The sequence below is a fragment of the Chlorocebus sabaeus genome, chromosome 26 (genome assembly GCF_047675955.1).
Source record: "Chlorocebus sabaeus isolate Y175 chromosome 26, mChlSab1.0.hap1, whole genome shotgun sequence".
Classification (NCBI taxonomy): Eukaryota; Metazoa; Chordata; class Mammalia; order Primates; family Cercopithecidae; genus Chlorocebus; species Chlorocebus sabaeus.
Genome location: NC_132929.1, coordinates 8,507,595 through 8,527,371, shown reverse-complemented (window position 1 = coordinate 8,527,371; position 19,777 = coordinate 8,507,595). Strand labels below are relative to the sequence as shown.

Sequence of the window (19,777 nt, the reverse complement as noted above, 5' to 3'; positions counted from 1 at the left end):
TACCTAACAGAAATCTTGTATTATATATCTGAGTAGAAAGGGACCTCAGAAATTGACGAGTTCACAATTGCACACCAAGGGCAGTGACTTACTCTACCTCACATCCCTGTTAAATGATATCTAGCCTGTGGTTTAGTATTTCCAAGGACAGGAGTTCATCATCTTTTAAAGGCACCTCATGGTATTGCCAATCACTCCTATCATTAGGAATTTTTTCCTTCTACTGAGCCCCAAATTTTTCTCCTGTTTTTACCCTAAAACACCCTGAAATGAAGTTATTATCATTTCTGTGTGATGGCCCTTCCATCTCTGGGCCTCCCTTATAACATTCTACAGCTCTTCTTTCTAGGTGCGCTCTAGGGAAGAGGCTGGTGCTTCCAATTGCAGACCAGCTCTCCCTTGCCATGACCTGAGGTATCCTACGGAAATCAAGCAAAGTCTGAAAGGCCTAGGCAAAAGGAATAAATTCCACCGAAGATCATGGCGATCCAATTCTCTTTTCTACCTCCCTTCCCAGGGTAAGTGCATCCCTGCTCCACCTCTGCCCTAGGAACACTACCAAACACAAATGCACGCTCACACACACAAAAAGAACAGGTTTAATTTATTAGTTGCTCTTTGGCAAAAGCTATATAGAACATTATTGGGGTGAAAATTAAATTCTAGTTACAGATTCATGAAACTTGAAGCCAGATTAGTTTTATGAGACTATCAACTCCCCTTTCATCCTCCTACACAGCAAGGTACCTCAATCATAGTCTATATAATTTTTTGCTATTTTTAAATGATTAAAGCAGACATAATACATAATGCAGTTGATATTAAATATCTTGAGGAATGACAAATCAATAGATCTACTTTCACTCTTAAGCATTAACTGGTCACTTATAAATGTTCTGTTTATCCACTTTTCATTTTAGATTTTCTCCTTAAAAGGACTTTATGTGTGAGCTATTCACCATTATCTGCTATTTGTTTGTATACACACATCATAAGTCTTCCAAAATAGCATTTAAAGTCTTTCTTAATATTGCTTCAGAAATGTTAACCTTTAAAGAACATTCAATTTAAAAAATAAAGGTTCAGGCACTGACTCAGTAACACACGTTCAGATGGGTCAAGATTTTGTTCCCCCTGACCAGATAAGAGACTCCAACAACATACAATGTGCCAGCTTCTTCTTTGCCCAACTCAGAGAAAGTCATATAAAGGAGAAGAAGAAAACATGCTTGCAATCACAGTGACCAAAGGATTTGAATTAATAATTACATTAAATAACCATAACTTTTCATTTAACTATTCACATTCCACACAGTGGAAATTATCCTCTCCTCCAGATTTTTCACTTACACTCTTAACTTTGAAGAACTACAGTAACAAAAAACAACTTACAGACTTCCAGGATGTGTGTTTTCTTCTTTTAATGCCAAGCACAAAGTGTATGTCATAAAATTCATAGCTGGTGTCTGGCATTATTTGAATAGGTACAATCAAGATCACCAATATCTTGCCATAAAAATATTCTACTATAATAATGAAAAAATATATCATGACATCATCAGTGACTCGAATAAAATATGTCACAGATAGGGCATTTTCAATGAACGTTGGAAGCCACACCCCATTTGTACTAGTCTTAATATACGCACAGTAAGAAGAACAGACATTTCCCTCTTTGGCTAGTGCTGTGCTTTTAGGGTAGTTATGCTGCTGGTTATTCCAGTGAAGTTAGTGTTGAGGAAATTCTCTTTACTTGAGCCAAATCTGCACTTATATGCAAGACTGTGAGCTCCTAAAAAAAGATTACTGCTGCCAACTTAAGTCATCTCTGCTAACAAAATTGCATGCTTGTGGCAGAGTTAAAACAACAAGAGAAATTCAGTGTGTGCTGGTTCTGAATGTCATTTTTCCTCTCTGGTGTGGTTTTACATTTTCAGTTTCTTTCCCTTTTCCTCTCGCCCACCGTCAAAATCCTGCCTTGGCATTTGTGTGCTTCATTAAATCCACTCTGTGCTTTATTGTTGGAGAATATGGACAATACAAAGATTGGGGGCAGAGTCATACAGTGTATACGAAACCCACACACTATGTGTTTGGACAAATTTGCCTAGTGTGAGAATCATCAGTAGTGAGTTTAAAAGTTTGAAAATTAGACCCAACATTTCGGGCGTTTAAAATATCTCCCGCCTTGCAATGGCTCTGGTTTAGTTTGTTAGATGGGAGAGCACTGGATCAAAATAAAAAACAGCTTCTCGAGTTGCAAGGGTTCTCTGAATGCCAGACCTGGATGGGCAACCGAATCTCAAGTCTGCAGTGTTTGTTTTCCATATTACATAGGACTTGGCTAGGAGGCTGAGGAGATACAAAGCAAAAAGAATATTCAGGGCGTTTGTATATAAAACCTCAGGCTTGAAGAAAACAGGTTAACCAAATCCAAAGTGCAATAAGGTTCACCCACTGTGCACTTTGGCCCTTAGATAAATCCTAACTAGGCACTGCCAGTAGGCCAAGTTTAATCAGAGGACAGTGCCTACCAGTAGATACTGAATAGTTACAATCAGTAGCAGATGACCAGCTAATACACCCAGATGCTATGCTCTCCTAACAGCGTCCGCTCGATCCTCAGTGAGCACGTAAAGAAAGGGAGGTCACATCCCTTACATCTCTACCAGGTATTAACACCTAACTACTCTGTAGCCAGAGGCAATTGCCTTTATTTCCTCACTCTCCTCCTCTTCTCTCTAGCCCAATCTCCTGACAACGGTTAAAACAAAAAGACCCCAAAAATACCTCTTGCTAAAACAGAGTAGTCCCTAAACGCTCTCATCTTAGACTACTGTCAGGTACACTCAGCACCGGCAGAATCTTTATCAGTCAGGCTAGTGGCTCTCAGAAGCATTACGGGAAATACTGAACTGGAAATGAGCGGATTTTAACTATGAAAAAGGAAAGCTATCAGGAATTTCAGCCTCTGAGATTTTGTTTACTTCCTACCCTATGCAGAGAGTTCTAAACTGCCTCTCTTTTCCATCCGAGGGACAAAGCAGAGGGCTTGGTTTGGTTTAGCTAACTTGCTTGGGTCTGAACACAGGAGTGGTCAATGTATGTTTTCAGTTTGGTGTTAGGTTTGAGCAGATCGCAGCAACGGCCAGAGTTAATCACTTTCTGGCAATCTCTTTCTCCTCTGTTCACTTGGGTTCTGTTAACTACTAGGAAAAGACTTTCTCAGAAGCATGGGCCTCACTGTGTTCTGGTATTGGCCTTTCAAGCTTCTGCAGTGTCCCTACTGACTTTTGCTGGCCTGATTTGGCCTCACCCTCCATCCTCCCTTTCTCACTCCACTATCCTGCTTGTCCTTGCCCACACTGGCCTCTCCCAGAGTCTGGAGGGTCTTCACAAAATGAAAAACATTTGCAAAATGGTTAAGTGAATTAATTTAGAAACCTTGGCAAACAAGAGATTAGACTGACAGAGTCACTGACAACTTAAGGAAGGATGGACTGTGGGGAGGAGGAGGAGAGGAGGATGCAAGCACAGGTTAGAAAGGACTTTTCCATGTTGAATGCAGCACTAAAACAGGTCTCTTGCCCTCAGGGGAGCCTCTTCCATGAACCTTCATTCCGAAGGGAGTTTCTGGTCCCCAGGAGGGCACAAAAACACAAAGGCAGAACCAGACCATGGCCCCGCCCCATTAGATGTGAGCCGGGGTGATGCGGGTTTCTGGTACATCCTCATTAAAGCAGATACGTTTACAAAATAGGAAGTGCTCTCTAGCCAAGACTGTGTTTCCTCTGGTGTCTAAAAACACCCACAGGCACCCGTCCACACTCATGCACACAAACTACGCACAAGCAGGCTCCTGCCACGAGGCAGCTGGGGGTTCTTCTGGCCTCTAGGTTTAAGCCAAGTAAGAATCTGATTGTTTTAGGTCTGGGACTTCCTGGGGCTGCATTCCTAGGACAGGCTGGGTGCACCTGGATTTGGCTTAATCCAAATCGATGGATATGCAACGACACTGCTTCACACGCGTGACTCTCTTCTTCTTGGTAGGTGGCTGTAGTTCAGGGCAGTTGAGTGTGACCATCATGGTAGTGAATTTCTTGGGCTTGCAGAAGGAGCAGGACTGAAAGGAACCTTCCTCCTTCCGGATGTGCCTGGGGATGTAGAAGGAGTTGCACTGGCCGTAACAGAAGCGGTTGATGATGGTACGACTGTTGCAGCCTTCCTCGTGGATGGTCTGCTTAAGCGGCTGGGTTTTGCACCAGTCTCGCTTCAGGTATTTGCGCTCGGTCACATGCAGGGCCTCTTGGCTGGACTCCAGCACCTCCTCCCCCGGCATGGCAGTGCCCCGCCCTTGGCCCCGCCCCCGGTTCCTGGAGCCAGGCTGCTGGGGCGACTGAGTCTGCTCTGAGTCATTGTGCTGAGCCTTGTCTGGCGGGGGGATGGCACCTTGGGACCCTTTCTTTTTCCCTTCAGCAGCCGGCAGCAGGGTCCCCAAGAGGAGAAGCAGGGCTCCCACCGTGTAGGCTGTGCGGCTCATACTAAAGGAAGCAAGCACAGAGAGGGGAAGACACAAAACATGGCAAAGTTAATTTAAAAATTAATAGTAGCACCTAGCATTTAAATGCACTCGTTAAACACTTATGTAAAACATTCCATTTACTTCTCACAGTACCTGTATGAATTAGGTACTATTATCTCCACGACCCAGCCATCAATCCATGGAGTAACTCCCCCAGAGTCCCACAGTGACTAAGTCAAGTTTTAAACTCAGACCCCAGGGCCAGCTCTTCTCTGCACCTATTCTCACAAGAACTTCTTCCTGGCCTCTGGCACCAACCACATTTGACTTTGTATTGCGTTCACTTAACCATATTCATTCTTGTATTTGATAATATTTAGTAAGCTCCTACTGTGTTAATGCCATATGACCTTTGCACCTTTTCATGGGAACTCATTTTCTATTTTGTTTTACAGCAGGATGAATTAACCTCTCTGCCCAGAGGACTTCATTCCTCCAGAAATGTCCCAGTCTTTTCTCCCCAGCTAGCCCGAGGCTTCCTGAGCTGTGAATGCTTCTGAGACTTTGCATTTTTATCCTATGTGGCAGGAGAGATTCATGGAGACCAGAAAGCATTTGACAGAGGGAAAACAACAAAACAGGAAAGGCCGGGATCCTGGTGCAGTAACTTGCTATCTGATCTTAAGGATGTCACTTTATCTCTCAATAAATGACTCCATTTAAGCAAAGATACCAATACTTTGTCTCCCCAGGTAAGTTGTTCAGATCCAACTCAGTGTCAACGTGAGAGCAATTGGAGAACTAACCAAAAGTGTGGCGGTACTGCAGATAGAACAAAAGACAGAAGCACGTAGGTGACGTGACTCATGAGGCTTCTCCACCTCTCACTTATTCTCATCTTGAAACTGGGCACAGATACTCAATCTGTCCTTCTTTGTACCACGATATACATTTTTCTACCTTTTAAATGGTGAAACATGGCCGGGCACGGTGGCTCACGCCTGTAATCCCAGCACTTTGGGAGGCCGAGGTGGGCGGATCACGAGGTCAGGAGATAGAGACCATCCTGGCTAACATGGTGAAACTCCATCTCCACTAAAAATACAAAAGCTAGCTGGGCGTGGTGGCGGACACCTGTAGTCCCAGCTGCTGGGGAGGCTGAGGCAGGAGAATGGCGTGAACCCGGGAGGCGGAGGTTGCAGTGAGCTGAGATCGTGCCACTGCACTCCAGCCTGGGCGACAGAGCAAGATTCCGTCTCAAAAAAAAAAAAAATAGTGAAATATGTCACTCACATGTGTCTGTGTATATATAATTTAAAGAGTAGAAAAATGGGCATGGTAGAACAAGTATGTGCAAATATTTACATTAATAAATGGCATGGGTATGTTGAATAAATTAGTGGCAATGAATTACTGTGGATAGGTCTGAAGCTAGATATGGGTCCGCAAGGGCAGTGACATGTGAACAATGACAAAAAATAACAAGGAGGTGAGGTGAGGGAAAATCCACAAAAAATCGGAAACCATAGACAGAGAGAGAAAAAAATGAATGAAGTGAAGAATGCAATTCAGAGAAAGGGGAACTCTTCTACAAGTTGAGTGTTCAGAGGAGGTAGTAAAGGCAGAGAGAGAGGGAGGAAGAAGACAGAAGGGAGTGGGGTGGAGAAGGAGCAGCATAATTTTAAAAAGGAGAGTGCAAGAGAGAAGCCTCAGACTCAAAAGATTTTCCTCCTGGGACAGTGCTTCTTAGACTTGAAAATGCAGACAATTATCTGGGGATATTGCTACGATGCAGGTCTGCCTTTTTATTAAGCTTTTTGAGTAGCAAGGCCAATAAGCACTTGCTGCCATGGGGCACAGAAAGAATTATTAAAATGTGGAAGGATTTTCTTTTCAATGGATGCAATTTCAAATTCACAGCCTCCCTCCTGCGGCCATCACAACAATCGGACCTGAATCCTGAAGGTTTTCCTGTCCCACTCCTGTGGTTTTCTGAATGTAAGAATATAGCTGTGTAGCACCCATTTTCCTTCTCTCTTTGGAATACCAGTATTACACATAATAACCACTACGTGCAATTTAACAGTAACATTATTTCTCCCGCCAAAACTGGACAAGTTGGTATTATTAGTCAGAGCAATTACCTTGCACAAAGGCAGTGTAGGATCTAGATTTCTAATGAACAGCACGTGGTAAGTAAACACCATTCAACCCTAGGATAATGTCAAATTAAAATAAATATTGAATTTAAGATATCTTTAAATGGCACCATCTTTCCAACATTAACCTAGTACTTTTAGACCAGTTCAAGTTTGGAGCTGATAATGTGACATTCAGCTTTTGCTCCAACTGTAGGTTTCCCAGCTTTGGTTAGTTTATGTTACAACATCCCTGCTCTTTATACAGAGTTTTTGTTTTACCCTAACCACAAAAAAATTGATTTACTTTGTAGTTTTTTTTTTAAAAAAGCACTTATACCATACATGCTGTTTGTCTTACTGTAGCCTTGTAGTATAGTTTGAAGTCAGGTAGCATGATGCTTCCAGTTTTGTTCTTTTTGCTTAGGATTGTCTTGGCTATACGGCCTCTTTTTTTGGTTCCATATGAACTTTAAAGTAGTTTTTTCTAATTCTGTGAAGGAAGTCAATGGTAGCTTGATGGGGATAGCACTGAATCTATAAATTACTTTGGGCAGTATGGCCATTTTCATAATATTGATTCTTACTGTCCATGAGCATGGAATGTTTTTCCATTTGCTTGTGTCTCTCTTACTACCTTGAGCAGTGGTTTGTAGTTCTCCTTGAAGAGGTCCTTCCTTCACATCCCTTGTAAGTTGGATTTCTAGGTATTTTATTCTCTTTGTAGCACTTGTGAATGGGAGTTCACTCGTGATTTGGCTGTTTGTCTATTATTGGTGTATAAGAATACTTGTGATTTTTGCACATTGATTTTGTATCCTGAGACTTTGCTGAAGTTGCTTCTCAGCTTAAGGAGATTTTGGGCTGAGATGATGGGGTTTTCTAAATATACAATCATGTCATCTGCAAACAGAGACAATTTGACTTCCTCTCTTCCTATTTGATACCCTTTATTTCTTTATCTTGCCTGACTGCCCTGGCCAGAACTTCCAATTGAATAGGAGTGGTTGAATAGGAGTGGTGAGAGAGGGCATTCTTGTCTTGTGCTGGTTTCAAAGGGAATGCTTCCAGCTTTTGAGTATTCAGTATGATATTGGCTGTGGGTTTGTCATAAATAACTCTTATTATGTTGAGATACGTTTCACTAATACCTAGATTATTGAGAGTTTTTAGCATGAAGGGGTGTTGAATTTTATCAAAGGCCTTTTCTGTATCTACTGAGATAATCATGTGGTTTTTGTCATTGGTTCTGTTTATGTAATTGATTACATTTATTGATTTGCATATGTTGAACCAGCCTTGCATCCCAGGGATGAAGCCAACTTGATCGTGGTGGACAAGCTTTTTGATGTGCTGCTGGATTCATTTGCCAGTATTTTATTGAGGATTTTCGCATCGATGTTCGTCAGGGATGTTAGCCTGAATTTCCTTTTTTTTGTTGTGTCTCTGCCAGGCTTTGGTATCAGGATGATGTGGGCCTCATAAAATGAGTTAGGGAGGAGTCCCTCGTTTTCTATTGATTGGAATAGTTTCAGAAGGAATGGTACCAGCTCCTCTTTATACCTCTGGTATAATCTGGCTGTGAATCCATCTGGTCCTCGGCTTTTTTTTGGTTGGTAGGCTACTAATCACTGCCTCAATTTCATAACTTGTTATTGGTCTATTCAGGGATTCGACTTCTTCCTGGTTTAGTCTTGGGAGGGTGTATGTGTTCAGGAATGTATTCGTTTCTTCTCGATTTTCTAGTTTATTTGTATAGAGGTGTTTATAGTATTCTCTGATGGTAGTTTGTATTTCTGTGGAATCAGTGGTGATATCCCCTTGATCATTTTTTATTGTGTCTATTTGATTCTTCTCTCTTTTCTTCTTTATTAGTTTGGCTAGTGGTCTATTTTATTAATCTTTAAAAAAAAAAAAAACCGGCTCCCGGATTCATTGATTTTTCAAAAGGTTTTTCGTGTCTCTATCTCCTTCAGTTCTGCTCTGATCTTAGTTATTTCTTGTCTTCTGCTAGCTTTTTAATTTGTTTGCTCTTGTTTCTCTAGTTCTTTTAATTGTCATGTTAGGGTGTCGATTTTAGATCTTTCTCGCTTTCTCCTGTGGGTATTTAGTGCTATAAATTTCCCTTTAAACACTGCGTTAGCTGTGTCCCAGAGATGCTGGTACATTGTATGTTTGTTCTCATTGGTTTTCAAATAACTTATTTATTTCTGCCTTAATTTTGTTACTTACCCAGTAGTCATTCAGGAGCAGGTTGTTCAGTTTCCATGTAGTTGTGTGGTTTTTAGTAAGTTTCTTTTTTATTTTTTTATTTTTATTTATTTATTTATTTATTTATTTTTTTGAGACGGAGTCTCGCTCTGTCGCCCGGGCTGGAGTGCAGTGGCCGGATCTCAGCTCACTGCAAGCTCCGCCTGCCGGGTTTACGCCATTCTCCTGCCTCAGCCTCCCGAGTAGCTGGGACTACAGGTGCCCGCCACCTCGCCCGGCTAGTTTTTTGTATTTTTTAGTAGAGACGGGGTTTCACCGTGTTAGCCAGGATGGTCTCGATCTCAGTAAGTTTCTTAATCTTGAGTTCTAATTTGATTGCATTGTGGTCTGAGAGACTGTTAGGATTTCTGTTCTTTTGAATTTGCTGAGGAGTGTTTTACTTCTAATTATGTGGTCAATTTTAGAATAAGTGCGATGTGGTGCTGAGAAGAACGTATGTCCTGTTGATTTGGGGTGCAGAGTTCTACAGATGTCTATGAGAAAACTACTTTAAATTTCATATAGGACCAAAAAAGAGGCCGCATTGCCAAGACAATCCTAAGCAAAAAGAACAAAGTCGGAGGCATCACGCTACCTGACTTCAAACTGTACTATAAGGCTACAGTAACCAAAACAGCATGGTACTGGTACCAAAGCAGATATATAGACCAATGGAACAAAACAAAGGCCTTAAAAATAACACCACACATCTACAGCCATCTAATCTTTAACAAACCTGACAAAAACAAGCAATGGGGAAAGGATTCCCTATTTAATAAATGGTGTTGGGAAAACTGGCTAGCCATATGCAGAAAACTGAAACGACCCTTTCCTTGCACCTTATACAAAAATTAATTCAAGATGGATTAAAAACTTAAATGTAAGACCTAAAACCATAAAAATCTTAAAAGAAAACCTGGGCAATACCATTCAGGACACAGGCATGGGCAAAGACTTCATGACTAAAACACCAAAAGCAACGGCAACAAAAGCCAAAATTAACAAATGCGATCTAATTAAACTAAAGAGCTTCTGCATGGTGAAAGAACAACCATCAGAGTGAACAGGCAGCCTAAAGAATGGGAGAAAATTTTTGCAATCTATCCATCTGGCAAAGGGCTAATATCCAGAATCTACCAGGAACTCAAACAAATTTACAAGGAAAAAACAACCCCATCAAAAAGTGGGCAAATGATATGAACAGACACTTCTCAAAAGAAGACATTTATGTGGCCAGCAAACACATAAAAAAAAAAGATTATCACTGATCATTAGAGAAATGCAAATCACAACCACAATGAGATACCATTTCACACCAGTTAGAATGGCGATCATTAAAAAGTCAGGAAACAACAGATGTTGGAGAGGATGTGGAGAAACAGGAACACTTTTACACTGTTGGTGGGAGTGTAAATTAGTTCAACCATTGTGGAAGACAGTGTGGCAATTCCTCAAGGATCTAGAACCAGAAATACCATTTGACCCAGCAATCCTATCACTAGGTATAGACCTAAAGGATTATGAATCATTCTACTATAAAGACACATGCACACATAGGTTTATTGCAGTACTATTCACAATAGCAAAGACTGGGAGCCAACCCAAGTGCCCATCAATGACAGACTGAATTAAGAAAAGGTGGCACATATATACCATGGAATACTATGCAGCCATAAAAAAGGATAAGTTCATGTCCTTTGCAGGGACATGGATGAGCAAGCAAACTAACATTCTCAGCAAACTAACACAGGAACAGAAAACCAAACACCACATGTTCTCACTTATAACTGGGAGCTGAACAACAAGAACACATGGGCATGGAGGGGAACATCAAACACCTGGGGCCTGTTGGGGGGTGGGGGGCTAGGGGAGGGGTAGCATTAGGAGAAATACCTAATGTAGATGATGAGTTGATGGGTGCAGCAAACCACCATGTCATGTGTTTACCTATGTAACAAACCTGCACATTCTGCACATGTATCCTGGAACTTAAAGTATAATAAAAAGAAAAAGAAAAAAAAGCACTTATGAGAAAAGTCCAGTTATAATACAGGACTGAATTTTTCCAGAGACCAGGTTAAGACAATGTGGCAACTCCTCAAGGAGCCATTCTCCTGGTCTCAAAATATATTGTGAATTTGAGAAGGTTTTACGAATTTCTGGTATTTATTCAATTGGGACAAAGATCTAAAATAAAATATAATACAATTCACTTGCTCCCCGTTTCAGAGGAGGAGCACACGAGATGGCCCCAGGCCTATTCCCCAAATCTTCCTCCATACCTCCTGAAAATGGCCTCCAGACAAATTCACCCCTCCCCTCCTAACCAAGACCCTGTGAGTCTGTCATCACAGAGGCCAATCTGAGACTAACTGGGAATATATGCTGACTGCATAGGACAGGTTTACCTCGTAAGGCCCCTTCCACAAACATCTATCCGAAAAATGCAATTTTATTTCTCTGAACCAACTTAAGGCTTTCTTTATACTTAACTTTTCCTTCTTGGCATTTTCACATGTGTTATTGAGTAAATATCTAGGATGAGAGTTGATAAGGGCTTATTCATCACCTTACCCTCAGTGCCTGGCATAAGGCAGGTGCTTGTAAAAATTTGGTAAATGCATGATTGTTATGAACCTCATTGATTTACAGAGTTACCATCCTTTGCATTTTAAAATGCCTTCACCAGTGCCCATGAGCAGAAGAGCCAACCGCAGTCCTTTGGATGTCTGACTCTCAGTGTGGCAAATTCCTTCTATCCTAGAGAGCTTCCTAAGACTTGTCTTTCTTTTTCTAGGAAAACTCCAAATGTCCCTGACTTTTCACCTGTTCTCGTGTGGAATGCCATGGGTTTCATTTTCTAATTGAAGCCGTTGAAATTAATACTACGGCAGAAGCCAACAGCAGAGCTATAAATTCAAAATTAGTCAACTGTGGTTTTCAATTTTAATTTAGACAGACTTTCGGTTTCTATGGGAGGGTGCCTACCTTCTAAGCCAAAGGGTCTGGAGTGACAGACAGGCTTTTTTTTTTTTCTTAAAAGTACATTTTTCTCAAAATAAGATTTATTAGCTATGGAAAGTGAAATGCTTTTTCGTTTTTTAAAAGCCTATTCTTCAAAAATCTTTAGTACTAACTATAAGATGTCTGAGTTGTCAACCTTTGTTTATTCAGAGAGAAGTAAACACCAACTTCAAGAACGTCAATCGAGACCTCAGCTTCTCATAGAACAGCAATGCTCTGAGGCACACTAGCTGCTCCACATGAGTGACAGTAAGCAGGGTAAGAACTATAATTCATAGTGGAACCAGGGCTCTGCCACATCCTTGTCAATCACCCGAGCTCTCCCCACCCCAGACTGCTCTTGATTCTTCAGTGAAGGAAATAGGAATGATATGCACTTGAAATCCCAATTGTATTGTCACCAAATAATGTGCACTTTGTAAATATCGGAGATGGAGAGGAAATGCAGAAGATGTACATTTCTTGAAGACAATTCTTTTCCACAGCAACATGTAGAAGGGTGTCCCATAGCAAAAATTCAATCCATAGCTCATCCAGACTCAGGTTCCTATGACATCATCCATGCCCTGTCATTAGCTGCAAACACTTTATGGTAATTTCCACCACTTATGAAATGGCCTATTCACATCATTAAATTAAATTAAGCTGCATCTCATAGACTCCGTGTGCATCACGATACCTAACATCTCTGCTGATTCTTTTTTGCAGACAGTATATCTTCGTTTCAAACTCGGCCTCGGTTTCGCATCAATGCAAAAATTGTGATGTTATTCTCATCATGAGTTTTCTTTGCAACTGTCCTCCACCAGCAAGTCTCACCCCCTCTCCCCTTTTTATTATCTTTGCCTCTATCCTCTCTTTCATTCCACTTGTCCCAGAGGACACATATTCTCAAAGCAGGTCCTCTCTATAGCATGCTTTCCTTCCAGTTTCCCTTAGGGATGAAGAGTAAACATCTACAAGCAAGACAAGCCATATTAACCACCTCTATCCTGTGCAGGTCATGGCAATGTATTCCAATTTTCACAAAGCCTCTAGGAACACAATATTCTAATTCTGAGGACTGAGAAATAAAAGTGGTATATGTATGACCTGTTTCTGGTGTTCATGATGTCTTTGGGACAGGTGAAGCCAGCTCCTTCCATCACTCTTCTTGCTGTATTTCTCATTTTAGCTAAGCAACCTGCTCATCATCAGTGAAAGGGAGTTTTGAGTAGGAATTACAGTGAAAGCCAAATGTCTGTGCATGGACTTCTGGTCAGTTCCTCCTGATGAATCAAGCTTTAGAAAGACATTCAATAGGCATGACATCAAATTATTCTCCCAGCATAAGAAATAGTGGAAGTGGCCGGGCGCGGTGGCTCACGCCTGTCATCCCAGCACTTTGGGAGGCCGAGGTGGGCGGATCACGAGGTCAGGAGATCGAGACCATCCTGGCTAACACGGTGAAACCCCGTCTCTACTAAAAATACAAAAAATTAGCCAGGCGCGGTGGCGGGCGCCTGTAGTCCCAGTTACTCGGGAGGCTGAGGCAGGAGAAAGGTGTAAACCCGGGAGGCGGAGCTTGCAGTGAGCCAAGATCGCGCCACTGCACTCCAGCCTGAGCGACTGAGCCAGACTCCGTCTCAAAAAAAAAAAAAAAAAAAAGAAAAGAAATAGTGGAAGTGACTACAAATGCTCTAAGTGGAGGCCAGGTTTTAGAAAGATCTATTCCTTTTTCTTAGGTCTAAATCTTTGGGAAAAGTATAGCTTATTTTTAATTTGATCTTTAATGTTTAAAAAGATAGTTGTGTTGATTTTCTTTTTCAGACAAGTCGCACCAAGGAGATAAGAAGAGTCCCTTGTTGGCACACAGGTAGAGGACAAAGTCTCATCCCCTTTGTGTTGTAAGAACCCTGAACAGCCTCTCTAGTTTGAAGACCAGGTTGGCTAAATCAGGCTAGGGCCCAACATTGCACAGGACAGGGAGGAGACCACCTGGTTGTGAAATATCTCAGGAGCTCTATGTTTGTCAAAGATTTTCTTAGGAAAGTTAATGACTATATACAATTCTTGAGATCAACAACGAACGAGTTAGAAAGTAATAAATATTAAACGTTCATTGAGCAGCACTGCTGAGAGACGGCCAAGTTACGGGTTCTATTCTGTAGTGAAAGATGTGTTAGTCACTGCATAACGTGGGATTCAGGATTTTTTTTTTTTGAGATGTCACCCAGGCTGGAGTGCAGTGGCACGATCTCAGCTCACTGCAAACTCCGCCTCCCAGGCTCAAGTGATTCTCCTGCCTCAGCCTCCCGAGTAGCTGAGATAACAGGCGCCTGCCATCACACCCAGCTAATTTTTGTATTTTTAGTAGAGACAGAGTTTCACTGTGTTGGCCAGGCTGGTCTCGAACTCCTGACTTCATGATCTGCCTGCCTCAGCCTCCAAAAGTGCTGGGATTACAAGCATGAGCCTCCTCGCTCAGCCAGGATTCAGGATTGAATTTCAGAACTACCCTGTGATATACCTTGGTTCTGTATAACATTACTACTTTTCCTAACACCATTACTAATACTAAGAGTTACCTCTTATTTTGAAGTCCTTACTGTGCCAGGCATTATGTTGAATTCTGACCCAATTTTATCATCTATTTTTCATAACAAAATATGAGGTAGATAATATTATCTTCCTTTTACCAATCAGGGAATCTACACTCAGAATTAGAAATTTGTCCAAGGTCACAAAGCTCCTAAGTGGGAGAGCCAGCGTTTTTTTTTTGTTTTGTCTTTTGGTTTTTGTGGGGTTTTTTTTTTTTTTTTTGACGGCGTTTTCACTCTTTTCACCTAGGCTGGACTGCAATGTCGCTATCTGGGCTCACCACAACCTCCGCCTCCCAGGTTCAGGCAATTCTCCTGCCTCAGCCTCCCAAGTAGCTGGGATTACAGGCATGCGCCACCACGCCTGGCTAATTTTGTATTTTTAGTAGAGACGGGGTTTTTCCGTGTTGGTCAGGCTGGTCTTGAATTCCCGACCCCAGGTGATCCGCCCGCTTCAGCCTCCCAAAGTGCTGGATCACAAGCGTGAGCCACTGCGCCTGGCCGAGCCAGCAGTTTAAAACCAGTTCTATCTAGCCCAAATACAGGTCCTTAACCACTGTCCCAATGACACCCAGTGCTGTCCTTAACAGTGGGTCAATGGATATTTTTCTAATGCAATACAATTTGAAGAGTGCTACAAATAAAATAATTATCTGTTTTGTATCTTCATATTCACATGTGAATAAAAAGATTTCTCTTGTCCCAGGAATTCCTGTTGTACTTTGAATTTCTAAGAGCATATGTTAAAACTAAAGAAAATTCCTGCAGATAGATGTAAGACACGGGCTGGTAGCACTTGCCTGATAGTTGCCTTTTGGTTAGAGGCTGCAGTCACCTCCCCTAACCACTGTTCCCCACCTGCCTTTCCTTTACATTAAAGGTTTAGATTTCCTGGCTGTCCTTTACTGTGGAACATGCTCCAACAACAGTTCTTGGGGGAGGTGTCTGTGGCATGAAATTTCTTTGCATTTTATCACTTTTAATACCTGACCATTAAGACTGAAGGCATCTTCGACTTAGTTTCAAAGACAGGGTAGGCAGCCCTCATTCAGAGATGTGGGGACATAATAGGTTTTTATTCTTCCCTGTGTAACTACTCACATAAAGACCACATTAGCCAACCTGGATTTCCTACAGAGCGCGGGTTACCAAAACATTTCACTAAAAATGAACTTTTAAGAAAATAGGAAACCTGTGAAATTACAAAGTTTACAAAAGACTCTAATTCCTACAATGACCTGGAGGTTAAACACACACACACACACAGTCACTACCCTGCTAAAAATTCCCTTAAATAGTTAATATTAACATTTTGACAGTGCCATTTATCCAGAGATAGTAATCAAATCACCTACTGTTGTAGACTTGGCTTGGGGGGCAGTAAGAATCTATAGTTTTCTTAAGATCTTTCCCTCCTTGCTTTGAAAAGTACATCCCCCCTCAAGACTCTCATGCTCCCCCTCCTTCCAAAAAAAAGATAAAAGGGGAGGGGGAAGCCCTAGGGATGAAAGAGGACTCCTCACCCGAGAATGGGGTTATCTTAACCTTCTACGCTATTTATTTAACTTGTGTGTACAGCCAGAAGGAAGCCACTATTCTGGGGTCCCTGGGACAGCTTAAAACCCTAGTGACCCACTTAACACAATAGATTGTTTTAATCAGTTCGTGTCCTGGCACCATCTCGAAGGGGAACATAAACAGACGCGCACACCGCTCAGATTTGCTCTTTCCAGCAGGAGATCCAATTACCTATCGGTGGTCACCTCTCTGCCCTCGGACCGTTTAAGAGGAGATTTTAACCCCTAACGCTGAGGCTATATTTCTGTCTATAAGAGCCGGGATTCGGAGTCGGTCGAGGAGCGCATTAGGGACAGCTCCGGGCGCGCGGGAATTTCTTCACAGCAGAGGCAGGTCACCTGCCGTCCGTCCCTCCCCACCTGGCCCGGGGACCGTCGCCAGAGCCTGGCGCAGGCAAATAAATGCCAAGCTGGGCGCCCCCAAGGAGGAGCTGCGATCTGAAGGCAATGCCAAGCGACAGCGGTGGCGCGTCTGTTCTTCCGGAGCCTGTAGTCTACAAATAACTCCGGCCAGCAAGGAGGTGACAGCCCCGATGTACCTCCCACTCCCCTACTCTGGCCTTGCTCCGCAGGCTGTGGAGGGGCCAGCGGGGCGAGCGGGGCAGCAAGAGAGAACGAAAGACGCCCAGCTCGCTGGAGCCGCCAACCAGCCTCAGCCGCCAGTCCCCAGTCCTCAGGAGCTAGTGAGGCGCAGCGAGGCGAGGCCGGGGCCACACAGTTTAAGGGGTGCGCGCGGAAGTGGAAACCAGCCGGTGGCCGCTGCCCGGCGCCAGAACGTCTACCATTCAGTCCGGGCGTGTGCGGGGCCGGGAAGAGGCTCGAGTAGAGAAGCGAGCGCCCGCGAGTGCGTGGCCGGTCCGCGAGCGCGTGTGGTGTGTGCCTTGTGAGCACTGCGGGTTCCCTGGACCCCGCGGCCAGGGCCGCGCCCCGCACCCCAGCTGTCGGGTTACCCACAGTTCGGTTTTCCGCTGTGGCTGAACACAGCGGCTCTGCTCTTGCCAGTCTCCATCTCACCTCGGGGATGGGCAAACGCACACATCATGGATTCTCCGGATGCTCCAGCCCGCGGACTCCAATGGGCGCCCCAAGACGCCCCCAGACCCAGCGCGGCGCCTCAAGCATAAGGGACCCTCTCAAGGCAACTGGCCGCGCCGTCAGCGGCCGACTCGCAGGTCCCGATGCTCCTGCGCTCTGGCCGCCCGGACTCCGCGCCCTCGCTAAGCCGGCGCGTCTGCCAGGCGCTGCTGCCACGAGCACCAGGAGCGTGTTCGGGGCCCTCCGGGAGGTGGAAACGGGATGTGGGGTCATCCTGCCCGCTCCCGATAACCTTTTTTCCTACGTTTCCCTGCAGACCGAGAGCAGCGAGGTCACGGTGCCCTCGACCTCAGCAGGAAGGACCCCACGATGGTTCTTCACGATTCGCCCACGCGAACAGCGCACCCGGGCCTGAGCGCACCAAGGGCTGCAGCGCGTGGAACTGAGCGGGTCCTGCGGTTCGTGTGCGGCCCTCTTCCCCCCAGCCCGCTCACACCCCTGCCCGGTGCGTCCGCGCTCACCTGTCAATGCGGCGGGGCCTCGGGGCCTGCGCTTTCGACGCGTGGCGCTGAGTGCGGCCGCGGCCAGAGCCGCCGGGGCTCGGCGCGGGGTCAGCGGGACCGAGAGTGACGCGGCGGCCGTGCACTGGGTCGCCCGGTCCGCGGAGGGCGCACCGAGTGCCAGGCATCGCGCCGTCTCCCGTTTAAATGCCGGCGGCAGCGCGCGGCGCCCGGGGCCGCGCCTCTCCATTGGCCAGGCGCCGCCGCCGCCGCCAGACCCGCTATCCGCCCCCTTTCCCGGTACTGCCCCCGCCCCCCGCACCCCTCCTGCTTCCCCGCGGGGTCCCCTCTCCGCCCGCCTCGCCTCTTTGTCTGCTCCCCCCGCCCGGGCCGGCTGGGAGAGGTCACCCCAGGGAACCGCGCCTGGAATGCACAGCAAATCACATTTTCCGCTCCCGTTGGAGAGGGAAGAGCGGGAGGAAATCCCCCCGGCTCCCGGCCCCTCATTCCTTCGCTGCCCCAGGTCTGGGCTTTCCCTGTCGGCCGCCCGGCATCGCCTGCGCTGGTCCCGCGCTCAGTAGCGGAGACTGCACCGGGAAGTGGAAGATCTCCGTGGGATCGTGCTGGATTCGGCCATTCTTCCCCTCTGGAGGGAACGGGAGTGCGGGATGCTCTGGTCGAGCGACCGTCGTGGCTCCCGCGCAGCCCCGCCCGGGGCCCCCAACTTCGAGGGCGTTGACCCCCGGCGCCCCCGTTAACCCGCGGGCTCGCCGGCCGCCAGCAGGAGCCTGTCGCCAATATGACACCCTCCTCTCCTCGCCCGCCACGGGTTCTTTCAGCCCAGATGCCGGCGGCCTCGGCTGTGAGTGTACAGAGGGGAGTCACGGGAGGAGAATAAAACTAAAAGGACCGTCAAAAGTCAAGGCTTCCATTCCTAAATAATATTAAGGAGAGAGAGAGAAAACAGTCACTGAGCGACAGGGGTTTTCTGTAGCATATTAAAGACGAGTAAGTGAGGAAAATAAAACGTTAGATGACGAAGTAACTTCCCAGAAATTTAGGACAAAAACCTACCAACGTGTAAAACCAATGTCACATTCTGGATACCAAGTACATAAATATTTTTCGAAAAATGAGTGAACACTTTCATTTGTTCTCTTAGCTTGAAAAATTGGTTCCTCAAAGAGGCCGTAAGTTTTGTGTGTCGAAGCTAAAGTCCGTGCAGACCAGCTCCATCAGCCATGTCAAATGAAGACTTTGGAAAAGATTTGTTACAGAAGGAAATATGAAGGTGTCTGTTTTGTCTAAAGCAAAATAAACCAAACAATGAAATCCATCAAAAGATACTCATGAAGCACCCGTAATTTAAGTCCTCGACTAGGAAAACAAAACCAGACGAGGAAACAGCCTATTTTTTTTTTTTTTTCTCTTTAGTCTGGCGTTGGGGGGAAGAAGCAAGAAATATCTCCTAGATGCTGTTAGGAACGTGCAATAGGTTTTTTTAAATAGATGAAGCAAGAAGGAAGTCTGCATTAATAGCTTTACAATCTTAGTCCTCTCAATGTTTTGTCTGTGCAGATGGCAGTCTCTACACACGAACTCGAGGCTGCACTTTACAATTCTCAGTCATTTTTTGTTAAATCATCCAGTGAGCCACAGTTTGTAGCTGCCTGCAGGATGGGAGCATTGAACCAGGTTGAAGACCTGTCTTGCTCACATGGCTCCTGGAGAGATAGGTAATCAGAAATACACAAAACACTTAGGTGATGACCAGTCCAGCCAAAGCCCACCACCAAGCTGTATTGGAGCCAGCTGTTCTCCCCACGTGCAAACTGCTGTACTCCTTCGGAGCAGATTTTACAAATTCATTAACTCCTTCTCATCTAAAATAAAAGCTTTAGTCACTTCTTTTTTTCCCCAAGGCTTACATCCTGCCCCAAATCAACATACAAAGAGGCTGAAATTACCTCCCAAAAATGGAAGTGATTTTTTTTTTTGGAGCCCTGACATTGCGATTTTCTCTATCTCCATCTATCAAATCACGACGACTCTTCCTCATGCAGTTTCTCAGGCCGTATTTTCTACAATAGAACCCCCACCTCCTCCCCGCAACACACGCCCCCTCCTCTGTATCCCAAAGAGATAGAGAGAG

General features: G+C 44.8%; 1 protein-coding gene across 1 annotated transcript; it reads right to left on the bottom strand.

Annotated features, from left to right (window-relative positions):
- Positions 1–587: 587 nt before the first annotated feature.
- On the bottom strand, positions 588–17,819 carry GREM1 (gremlin 1, DAN family BMP antagonist). Its single transcript, XM_008017163.3, has 2 exons — positions 17,647–17,819; positions 588–4,541 (listed from the first exon to the last, which is right to left on the bottom strand). Exons 1-2 carry the CDS (start codon positions 17,811–17,813, stop codon positions 3,986–3,988), a joined length of 723 nt encoding a protein of 240 aa, XP_008015354.1. The 5' UTR covers positions 17,814–17,819; the 3' UTR covers positions 588–3,985.
- Between the last annotated feature and the right edge of the window lie 1,958 nt (positions 17,820–19,777).

Bases quoted from the DNA above. Each gene is read 5' to 3' on its own strand.
- GREM1 (XM_008017163.3), bottom strand. From the start codon at position 17,813: ATGCCTGGCACTCGGTGCGCCCTCCGCGGACCGGGCGACCCAGTGCAC. The intron at 4,542-17,646 runs GTGAGCGCGGAC...TGCTTCCTTTAG, and splicing joins AGGCCCCGCCGCATTGACAG to TATGAGCCGCACAGCCTACA.